The 12,107-nt window shown below is 43.4% G+C and overlaps 1 protein-coding gene across 3 annotated transcripts in view; it reads right to left on the reverse strand.

The window, feature by feature from the left end:
- The window catches only part of TSPAN7 (tetraspanin 7), a 191,163-nt gene that overhangs the window by 102,368 nt on the left and 76,688 nt on the right, over positions 1–12,107 (reverse strand). For 2 of the 3 annotated variants that reach the window (XM_051618637.1, XM_051618628.1), the window contains exons 2-5: positions 7,541–7,729; positions 5,278–5,352; positions 3,726–3,821; positions 2,723–2,878 (exon numbers count right to left, since the gene is read on the reverse strand). In XM_051618637.1, coding sequence (XP_051474597.1) covers positions 2,723–2,878; positions 3,726–3,821; positions 5,278–5,352; positions 7,541–7,729 — 516 coding nt within the window. The remainder of the gene's footprint in view (positions 1–2,722; positions 2,879–3,725; positions 3,822–5,277; positions 5,353–7,540; positions 7,730–12,107) is intronic. The other variant, XM_051618646.1, reaches the window with a different exon arrangement.

Genomic DNA, 12,107 nt, shown 5'->3' on the forward strand with positions numbered 1-12,107 from the left:
GAGTTGCATACACAGAAGTATGTGAAGCACCGTGTGTGCACCTCTGGGCACTGATGCAGAGGACAGAAGGGACAATTTAGCAAGTATCCGATCATTCTTCAGTACGTACATCTGTCCCTTTGTTGAGATTTGAGAGAAGTAGTTTTGAGGTTTGCTGGTAATGAACTCTGTAGATTAAAAGCACTATTTGAACATTAATTAGTTAATCCTAATAACAGCTCTTAAAGTTAGGTATTAGTCCCATCTGAGACGAAGAAATAGACACAGAAACTAAATGGTTTATCGAAGGTGACTAAGTTAGTGGCAGGATTGGCCAAGAAAATCCAGGAATGTTGTCTTTTAGTCCATTTGTTTAATCCTCTTTGGGTAATTCATTAGTCCTCACAAACTGCCAGTAATTTGATTAGCTATTTGAGAACTTGTCTTACTGATAGTTTTGCAAGATCCACCAAAGAGATTTATACTAAATTTACTTATCTGCAGGAACTGTAACAAGGCTCTTCCACAACACAGGCAATACATATTTTCTTTTTTCACCAACACACACAGAGCAAAGTGCCTATTTCTAAGACAAGCAAGTGGCTTGGGTCAGAAGCAATAACACTTCCTTCCCATCTGAAGTGAAAGCTTAGGGCCACGTAACATTTCCTCCTGCTTGCTTTTTATTCTCATGCCCCTTACAGAAACATCCCACTTTGCTCAAATGTTTCAGACAAATCTTAGATCTCATGACTGCTAAACAGAAACCTTTAACAACCTTTGATTACAAATGGCTAACTCAGAAAAGAGGACATAATTTTTCAGATGTTCCAGGACATTCAAACTTCCCCTAGGTAATTCAATCAAATAATTAAGTCAACTGCTTCCTGAGGAATCAGCACTCACCTTCTGTCAGGCAAGTCATGCATTTGCCAGAGAGATGCTTAAGGAGCAAGCATGGCAAGGAGTGACTTACTAGGCCTGGACTAGCACCGGCTGATTCATCCCTCAGCTGCTTCCTGCAATTTTGCAGACCTCCTTTGCCAAGAGGAACTCAAAAGTGGACAGGGATTTCTTGTGCAGGCAGACCATGCAGAGCAAGTCTGGCACTTTGGGGAAACATCAGAGAGGTGCTGGGAATGCACATGGCACTCGGTCAGTTACGCAGCCAGGACAGGTTCAGAGAGCGTGGCCATCCTGAACTGGAAAGGTGGCAGCCCCTGGCTGACTACCAGTCTCCCCAGAAAGCTTTCCTGCTGGTAAGGTGGCCAGAAGCATGGGGCTCAGGATGGGCTGCCCAGGAGGCACTCTGTTTGCAGGGGATGCTGGCTGTACTGCACATCTCCCAGATCTACCCCACCCTGCTTCTCACCTTCTTTCCACTTCTACAAAACTGGTAAGTTACTGCAAGTTCATGAAGGGCAGCTGAGTGGAGTGACTCATCCTTCATACTCATGCAGCCCAGCAAGATTTCTTTGGTGGTGGCTAATGTGAGTTTTGTAACAGACGGACATCACTAATGTTCCATGTATGTCAGCAACAAGTGGCTTTCATTAAACTCTTACAGAAAATAAAGGCTTAGTGGAAAATAATCCTCTAGTGTATATATATATATTTAAATACATGCTAGGAAATGTTGACCATTTCACTGGTTTTCAAAGCAAGATGTTTCAGACTGGGCTCAGCCATCACTCCAACCTCCTGATTCACAGGTGACTGAGGTGAAAAAGACAGAAACAGAGGATAGAGAGGCATTTCCATATTTCCCCTGTTACCTACTCAGGACTTCTATTTATTTATTTATTTTAATTCAAAACAAAAACAGAAACAGAAAATAAAATAATCCTTAAGTCTGAGACTAAGCTATGATGCAACTTACGATTTGCCCACAATATTCCTTCTACCAACAAACTGTCTGTTGCCTCTCTTGAAAATCTCTAGTGGGATTTGATGATGCACTAACACTTAAAGCAGTACCTTGAGTTGTGTTTCTGCCTTGTGGTATCTGCTATACATGCTGCATTATTTTGTCTCTAGTCCTCTCTTCCATTGTATTTTCTGTATTTTTATTCTCCAATTATTCCTTTTCTTCCTGTTTTCCTAGCCTGCCTTCCCAACCCTATTCTGTTTTTCAAACCTGCTCCTTCAGGTGACCCCAGGGAAGGGGTCACTTTGGCTGTTCTATGCCTGCAGCAGCACATGTTTGAAGGTCTAAGAGTCTCTGTAAATGTGTCAATCCACCACAACATTTGTTGTCCATCACTTGTATTTTTTCTGTTTGGGATGACAGTTAGGCTCTGGCAACTGAAATTATTGTTTGAACATAAGTAAAGGAAAAAATGGTCCTTCCCTTCACCTAGCTATGTCTTAGTCCGCAACAAAATCCCAGGAGCGAGCAGAGAAGCAGAGAAGGGCTGACCAACCTAACCCTCAAGGGAAGCTCAGTGCATGTGCCATTTGTGGTCCTGTGCTTCTGCATGCAGTGCTGCTCCTCAGCCTCTGCTGTGAGGAAGGGGAACAAATCCCCTTTGAATCAAAAATGTCATTTGGTCATTTGAGAGAGGCCACCTTAAAGAATCTGAAAACAAGCAGGGTGTAAAGCCCAACCTTACCATCACCCCAGCCCAATAAACACGTTCTCAACTAACCATTTGAAATTAAATGCAATCATAAGCAGCCATACGCTCTACTGGTGTACTGGATGGTTTCATAATAACTGCCTCTGGCACAACATTACTGGTACCTTCTGGTTTACTTTAGTGGCAGCCACGGTCATGTTGCGCAGATCCTGAGTGTTACAGTCACTGGAGTTCATGCAACAGCTTGTAGGGATGCCGTGTTTGAAGAAGTAAGGGCTGGTGCTCCAGTTGGTGTAGCTCTGAATGCCACAGCAGCTCAGCTACAAGCAAGAAGAGGCAGATTTGAAACAAACAAACAAACCAACAAACAAACCAGAATTAAAACTAGTATTGAATCATCCCTGCCCATTTAATATGCTCATAATCAAAATAAAAATAGGTTGTCTTCAGTTCTGAAAAGCAGGTATCACCCCCCCACTGAATTTATCATAAAAGCATCAGGAATGTAATTTACAGAAGATGGGAGCAGAAGATCTACTAAAGGAAAAGGTATTTTATGAGGAGAGCTGTTATTTCTAACATTTGACAAAGATCCAGCCATAAAGCCATCTCTTTAGATGAAAGTTGGGTTGGTTTTTTTTCTCTTTTTTTTTTGGTGTTTTCTTTGCTTATTTATTTATTTGATTAAAGATGATAAAGATGATTCAAGACAGAGTATCACAATGCAGTAAAAAAAAAGGTCTTAAAACCCCGAAACATTACATGAATAACAGGTAACACACAGTGTCAAGCAAATTGCTATGGTTAAGTAATCTTCTCTCAAATTTACGACATTTCATAATACTACTGACATATTCCCTTAAGAACAAGGTTTTCTTAAGGGATAAAATTGGCTCCTAAAACTAATTCAAGAGCTGGGACCAACAACAAAAAGCAGGATGGACTCTGTCTTTATTAGGTAGCTTGTTCATTGAAACTTAGGCATCTTGGACCAGCATATCAGTTGAAAATACTTTTTCTTTATATCAGCCTTACCAGCCTCTAATTTTGCTTGCAACACATAGCTCGCAGATTGAGCCATCCACTCTTCATGTTCTGTGCTCAAATCTGAATGTATGCGTTTTCTCTCTTTATTTATTAATTTTTAATATTCAATATTAGACTTACACTTTCCTGTACATTATCCACTGCCTGGCTCCGCTCATCATCCTTGTTGTAATTCTGGATTGCTTCAGTGTATGTCCGAAGGAATGTATCCTTGATCTATAAGGGCAAGGAAAAAAACAGTCCATGTGAGCAGTAAGAAGCATAACAACTGAAGCAGTTTTTGCAGGAAGCAAATGCATTTCCAAACCTAACAAAGCACCCAAACTAGTCCTTCCCACCCACTTTTAAGCATGTTTTCAGAGCTGGCAGAGCTCCCACTTAACTTTCAGGAGTAATTCATACAGTTTGTCAAGTGGACTCTATTGGACATAGTAAATTGCTACATTTAAAAAAAACACAACAAAAAACCAAACAGAAAATTACTAAACCTGATCCTTTGATGTTTTTTTTTCTCAAAAGCTTTGTTCCAGTACTAAGTCTGAATAAGGCTGTGTGCTGCTCTCTGCTCATGGATGCCTGGTGGGAGCCAAAACTTATGCAAACACCTTGGTGAGAGAAGCCAGTGGCATCAAAAAGAGACATGAACCTCCTGACCAGGTGGCAGCCCTTGTCCCCAGCATCAAATCCATTTGTGTAAAGAACAAGAGGTCTCTCAGCTGGAGAAGGTCAGGCATATCACCAGGAAAGGCACTTTGACCAGGTGATAAAAGGTAGCAGATGATTTGGGCAACCTACATGGCTGTGACCTTCACAAATGACTGCTTCCCCCAAAAGGGAGCAGCTGCTGGTTAGCCCAGATGAGATGGCAATCCTCAGCAGATGCACAGGGATTTTAGGATCAAATTAAAACTAGCCACCACTTGCAAGAGTAGACACCAGAAAAGCCTATAGCAAGGGAAATCACATGTCAAGAGAGGAGACTAGAAAACCAGTTAATACAAAGAGAAGAGAAAAGGAGGGTCTCTAGGGTTGTCCTGGTTGAGCAGTAATAGCATGTAGGTCCATGGACTTAAAGCCAGAGACAGACCTGATTACAGTGGATAAAGCGGAAGTGCTACTACAAATCTAAACCATCATGCTTCTTTAAAGCTGCTTCCTGTCCCTGTTTCCTCCCTTACTTTATTTCTAATCTCTCCTTATTCTCAGGATAGAAACAAAATCCCATCCTACTCCCTTCCCTCCAAGAAAATAAAAAGATTTACAAAATATTGAGTCTGGTCTGATGCAGAAGTGCTCTCTGCCTTATATAAATAAGCCCTTGCCTGCCTGAAGAAGATGTGTTTAAGAAAAGTATTTAATCTATTTTGCAGTCCTCAGCATATGAAAGAGAGTAAAGAACATGTTACATGATGGACACGCAAAACCCAGTAGCTCCAGAGCAAATTATCAGGCAGCTGAGGCCCAGAGCTTTGGCTAAATCCCTTCATTTGGAATGGAACATCAGTTTTTAAGCGCTGTGCGTGTTATTGTTGCACATCAGCTGAATTCCTGGAGGTGCATATGGAGATGGCCAGCCCAGTGACCCACACCTTCTCCACTCTCCAAATAACTTCTCGGCAGCTCCTGCCCAGGGAGGCTCTGCCACATGCAAACTCAGCACATTCCCACCTACCTCGTGGCGAAACACAAACCCTGAAATGCCAGCCACTAGCTCAGCCAGGAACACCAGGGACAAAAACATGGCATACTGAAAAGGAAGGAGGCAAGAGGAGTCAGAACATGACAGGCTTTTGCCTCAACACAAATACTGCTCAGTTACCATATAACATTTAACTTTCAGCTCTAGACACCCTTTAAAAATGTTAATAAACCAAAGGTCTTTTGGAGGCGATACATAGGTCATTGCCTGAATATTTGTTTATACAGCTCACAAATTATATGTCTTCTCTAATTACTGGCTTTTCTGACATTTCTGTTCCCATATTTCTTTACGTTCTCGTATAAATTCAAACATACTCACATGCCAGAGACAGATCCAAGTCACTCAGGTTTTGACCTTGCAATAAGGAATACAAACAGATCCTTTATGTTTGCAAGGCACTCTGCTAAGTAAATAGGCTTCTCCAGGTGTTTTGGTTCATGTTTATCTGTCTCACTGCTAGACTGGAATTTGCTGCCTGATTCCTTAAGTTTGTCCAACTAATGAACTGAACCACTGGCTTCACTGGAAATATTCTCATGGTAATGCTAGACAGATGCCTGAAATACTTTGTTGAGCCATGTTTGGCTTTAGAAACAGCATTTGAATCCAGAACTAAAAAAGCCTTGAAACAGCACTTGCAGTGCAGATATTCACAAGCTATTAAAAATACATCCAAGCATAAATAAAAAAGCTAAAATAAAAACAAACCAAAGTGGGAAGGTAAAATCTGAAATTGGGGCTTATTATTCTGGAGAGAAAATTACCTTTTTCTCTCCATATGCCAAATAAGAGTTCTTTTTAAATGGAAACATTTTAAATTAAATTCAGTCCTAGTAAGATTTAGTGGAAAGAGGGAAATTTATTTTTAATGGAAGGTTGGTGGGGAAGGGACAACAGTGAAGAGACAAGCAGAAAAATCATTCTCTACAATTAATGCAGCTCTCAAATCATCGCCTGTATTCTGTTCAGGAGAGAAACAGTTTTGAAATATTTCCTTTGTGTACAATGAAAAGACAACCATGTGCTTCGAACAGCACAGGCTGCTCTAAGTGGAACACTTAAAAAAGTTACATGACTGATGGAGCCTGACTTTCTATGGACTCTGATCTTCTTTCAACTTTCTCCCTTTTCCATCTGGACTGCAGTAACTCCAACAAGCCTCTACACACACCCTGACCACACATCACCAGCAAGAGTCAGCAGTGCTGCACCTACAACAGGAGTAGGTACGTGCCAACTGGCCACCAGCATATACCTGCTGACCAGTCTGCAGCTGCTACCTGTCCCCTACTGTGCCATCTAATTGAGGAAATTAATTATCTTTAAGACATCCTTTTTTAAAATCCAATTAAAACTGGAGAGGAATTGTCCCATCTCCTTTGAAAATCAGCCCCAAAATATTGTAACAGGAGATGCCTTGTACCGTCAAGCCCTTTTCCACTATCTCAGTGCATCACAAGCACCCTCTTCAAATTGATACACATCAGATTTTACTTCCAGTTATTCCAAGGAAGACAGTTTATCATATAGTTTTGTTTAATCTATAGTTACTTTGAATTTAAGGTGTGCTGGAAAACTCAGAACAGAGAAACTTCTAGGGAGAGAGGTTGAAATGGACTGAGAGACAGCTGCTGTACCTCTGCTTAGTGTACTTCAAGTCCCTGCTGCTTTTGAGATGAGGACAAATATACCACACAGAGCTTTGTTTTCTGGCATGGATTTGTTTTATTCTGGTGAATGTCAGGAGAAAAAAGAAAGGCTGCTGTCCTTTTAGAAGGTACCAACTTTTTTTCCCCATCGATTTCACATCACAATATCAAAGGAACCCCTTTAAAATATACCTCAAATGAATTTTACATTTACGATGTTTGGACATTTTAAAGATTGTAAATATACCTGTCTGGCTGGCTCACAGAGGAAGAGAGTTATTGCAGAATTACTCACAAAGCAATTCTTCAGCAGCATTTCACCATGTTCCCAACCACATATGGGCCTGTATGCTGTGCGGTAGGAAAATTCATTCGCACTCAATCAACAACTGGTTTTGGCAAAGATTTTTTTCCCCTTCTTTGTCCAAAAGACACACGTGTTGAACATTGAGATCAATAAAATCTGGCTTATGTGCCTAAAAAGCCATGTTAACATCTCATTACTCTTTGAAGGGGGTGGGGAGGATCGTGACACATCCACAAAATCTCCTCCCCTCTTGCTTAAGGCCCTTTGTCATGCTTACCAGTTTCAGCATCCATGGGCTGCCACGACAAGTGGCAAAGCAGCCAAAAAGCCCAAAGACAATGATTGTGGTACCCGTCCCGATGAGCACATAGGGTGCATTGGTGGAGTTCTCAGCAATGAGAGAGATGTATGTGCCAAGGGTAAGCTTGCCCCAGACTCCAACTGCGAGAAGGATAACACCAGTGATCTGCAAAGCAAGAGGAGAAAGTTGTCAGGAGCTACCAGAGAAGGCACCCAAATTCAGTACACGGTGGTCTTGAAGACATCTATTGGTGGTATTGTGTTGTTAGAAGGAAGCCTCAAGACTTAGTAAATCCAGATGGAGTTAGTATGGATGCAGGTTAGTATGGATGGACAGAGAAAATTATTTTCCAGCCTCTGGAGATGTAATGTTAAGACTACCACTGAAGGACAAACATCTAGAACTAATCACTGCAAAGCTGACAACTGCCAAGGGAGGATGCAGTGTACTGCCTGCAGGGACAGGCTCTCTTCTCCTACAGCTCACTGAGAGAGGTGGGCAACTCCATCATTCTTACCAAAAGCCAAAAATAGCACCTCACACTTCCTGAGTTTTGCCACTAAAACTGCCTGACCCATGAAAACCTGCTGCTTGATGTACCGTCCTTCTTCATGCCAAAGTTTCAGAACCACAAGCATCCCTTACAGCGCATTACTGAGGCAAGAGAACCTTTCCCCAGTCTTCAAGCTATACAGCAAGAGAGCCCCTGGCTGTGCAGAAGCTTTATCCCCTGACACAGGGTGGGAGGACACCAGTGGGTCCCGGGAGTGCCCAGCCTCTTGCCTGAGACGTGCAAGCAGAGGCCACCATGCTGCAGGGCATCTGGAGCACACGGGCTCCTAGCACTGCAGGGACGTGGGGCAAGTCCATGGTGGCCATTTTAGGGAAGTGGTTTAGCACTGGACTTGGTAGAGTCAGGTTACTGGTTGGACTCAATGATCTGAAAGTTATTTTCCAACCAGAACGATTCTGTGACTCTATGGTGTGCCATACACCAACACTGAGAAGTGGCCACAGCAGGGACAATGCCTGCACCCTCTGCTGATCCTTGCCTGATACTGATATGCCTGCTTCCAGACTGCACACACGTAACTCATTCCCACAGTGTGGCCAAAGGTAGGACACAAAGGGCCAGTCCTGAGTGCCAGCTCTGCAAACGATTCCTGAATTCCCCTAAAATTTCTTACTAGCTCCTCCAGGCCACTGCCAAGCAGAATAAATGTGCTGACATTCTTCTTTTGTTCATTTTCCAAGTTTTGTCTTGTGAACATCTTTTTATACTTGAAATTCAACACTGTTACCCCAGGGTTGCCTTGCGGATGTTTGTGGCTGGGATCCTTGTTCACACTGTGTGTCCCCTGAAAAATCCCAGCTGAGCGATGCTGAAAGACCTTCCAGCTACTTTTCGCACAGGTTGATGTGAATTTACTCAGGGAAAGCCTTCTCGAAGGAAAAAAAGAAAAGCAGCTTTTTGGCTTTTTTACCTAGGCTGGGTGAAATAGCACTATGCAGGGTGCAATCCTGTCACTGCCCTCCCACTGTGCCCTTTCCAGCACTCTGCTGCTCAGCACTAGCAGGCAAAGGAGCTCGTCCTCTGCTTGACCTGTGCCTGCGGCAGTAGCAGCAAGTGCTGCTCTGGTGCAGCATTTCTTGCTCTCAGGAGAGGGAACTGCGTTCAGCAGAGCTGCTGAATAATCAGAGCCACCTCAGGAAAATACCAGGAGGAGGGAGGACACAAAATAGATGCTCTGAAGAAAGATACGGGGGGGAGGATGCAGAGGAAGAAAAGAAACCACAATAAACAGAGGAGACCAGACAGATAAAAGCTATAACGTGTCTTTAGAGACAGGTGATCCTTTCTATACCAGAGAGAAAATAATCTCCCCTGGCAATTTTGACACATCCTAGCTCATCCCCTTCCTTTCCCAAACCTCCCTGAGCTGCAGGAAAGACATGACCCACATGGCTCCAACTCCAATCACCCTGGAGATGCCACTGCCTGGGAAACTCATCTCATCCTTCTGCTTCCCTAAGCCTCTCCTGCTCCACTTGACCAGCTGTGGCAGGTGTTAGCATTTCAGTCACACCCTTCAGACATAATTTCTGCTCTCTTGCCCCCAGTGGCGACAGGAATAAACTCAGCTCCTGTCCATTTTTCCGTGGAACTACATGGAAACTTCTGAGTCCTTGCTCTTGTACCCCACCAACTATCAGCTGAATGTAAAAAAAATTGCCATGTAGCTTACCTACCCATAGGCATCAAATACCTCTGCTGAGTTTGGTCCCATCCACACACAACACTATCTTCACCCCTCTCCCTCTTTTCCCTAACAAAGGCTTTTTCAGAGGATGCAGATTAATCAGCAAAGTCCAAAAGGGAGCTGTGGGGGACTCAGAAATCCTTAGAACAGCTTTTGGTTTCTCACCTCCAGCTCAACAAAGGGCTGGTTTCTGTGCCTGAGCTGCTGAAAGTTTAACCACTGTCCCCAGAGAGACATAAAAGCAGCTTTCACTGCCAAAATGAACAAGCAGCTCCACATTTGAAAGAGAACTCAAGCCTTGTAATAAAAAGGATTTTTAGTTGGCTGTTTGAAACAATTAGTAACCCTTTACTATGTGTTTTAAGAGTTTGGTTTTCCTATCTCAGGGGGGGCTATCCAATTTATGGTAAACATAGACTTTGGAAAAAAAGGAAGAAAGCCTCTTGGTGGCTCATTCCCCTTCTGTTTCTTATTAGAGCTGTGATTTACATGGGTTTAAGGAAACCTCCCAGTTCATAGTGAGGTCTTAAACCCCCAGCAAGCCTGGCACTGTGCAGAGGAGAGGGGATGCTTCCACAAAGGCATGCTGCAGTTGTGCCTTAGGTTGCAGCAGCACCAGCTGGAATTTTGCTTGTGAAGACGAAAAACCAGAAGACTTCTCTGCAAACCGTTTCATGGTATTTATTTAACAGCACACGTGCAGTGGTATGACTAATGCCCACCTCCACCCAAAGGCAAACCTTCTTTCCTTATTTTCAAGATACACTTTTTGTCCCTAGCTCTCTCTGCTCCATCATGCAATCAAGGCAATAACCAATGTACTGGCCTCTGGTTTGGTTTTTATGTTTTGGTTTTTTTTTTCTTTTAAAGCAGGAGAGACGAGGGTAGATGTAAGACCAGGATAGTACTGGCCTGAAAATAAGGCAGGAGGAAGACACACTGCTCCTGCCACTCACCAGCATGACACACAACTTCTCCTACTCTTACCTCTCACCCCTACAGGCTGTGGAAATGAGCCCTGTATGGTTGCACCTGATTAATGAAGCAGTTCTTTCATATGACCTGCAACTATCACACCAGCCTAATTCAGAGTCCAGTGTGACCTGTCAGTCAGGACCAATAGGTGATGTGGGTCCATTCGCATCTGAAGGGTCCAAAAGGGAAGTCAGAGCACCTCCTGCAATGCACCATCTCTCCCCAATACTCTCTACTCCCTTCCCGCTGTAGTGTTTCCCTTCAAACCATGATAATATAGCTCAGTAGCAGAATGGAAAACTAATAGGAAATCAGCAAGATAAACAGTGGCACACAGATATAGGAATATGATCTTCTCCTGGAGATTAACAAAATATTTCAGATATCCTGGCAGGCAGAGGAGAGCGATCACAAGCCTTTGAACTGTTATAGAGCTCCCCTGAGCCAAGACTCACCATCCAGGACAGCTTTATTTATAGTAACCTGCAACAGCCAGCACACATGGAGCAGGAAAGCAGCAGTCCTGTTCTGCCAGTGTACTTCTACAGCAAAACCTAGCCTTTGTGTGGGCCCTCTGAAAATTAAAATTTGTCCTGGCAGTGGAATGACAACTACAGCCTATGCTAGAGGGGAGGTACAACCCTACCACAGCTCCCCAGCAGACACAGAAGAAACAAACTGGCAGCTGCAGAGCTTATGATGCCCCTAATGAGATACCTGGTGTGGTACAGAAAAACAAGAATTAGCAAAGGCAAAAAAAAGAAAAAAAAAAAAAAGTTTGCTTCTCAAAAGCGACTACAGGGAAGATCCTGCCCAAATGTGAGAAGCTTTTGGGAGAACTGTCAGTAGCTGCTCTTTGGAGGGCTGGGACCCCATTCCTCCCACAGCCCCTAGGAGGTAGAAAGGTGAGAGCAGTCTCCCTGAGCCTCAGCCTCTTTTAACATGACACCAGCTGTGATAAGCGCGATGTGATGAAGGCAATTCTCCCTTAAGCATCTCTGACTTCATGGATTGCAGGTTTTTTGTTTGTTTGTTGTTGGGTTTTTTGGTTTTGTTTGTTTGTTTGTTTGTTATGATTTCAAGCTCAGAGTCTGAATATTCAGTGAGGCAGCCAATCGGAGGAAGCATGCAACAGGGAGAGCTGCCTAGATAGCTCAGCCATTTTCAGTATTTACCAGTATCAAGTACCACACTATCCCCTTCCCCAGCAGTTAATGATGGGTCTGCCTCTGTGGCACAGGGCAAAGCAGGAGTCCTTGTGCAGGCAGAGGGTTGAGAGGTGTCCTGTAGGCACTCTGCTGCCCTCA

This window comes from Apus apus, chromosome 1, assembly GCF_020740795.1.
Source record: "Apus apus isolate bApuApu2 chromosome 1, bApuApu2.pri.cur, whole genome shotgun sequence".
Classification (NCBI taxonomy): domain Eukaryota; kingdom Metazoa; phylum Chordata; class Aves; order Apodiformes; family Apodidae; genus Apus; species Apus apus.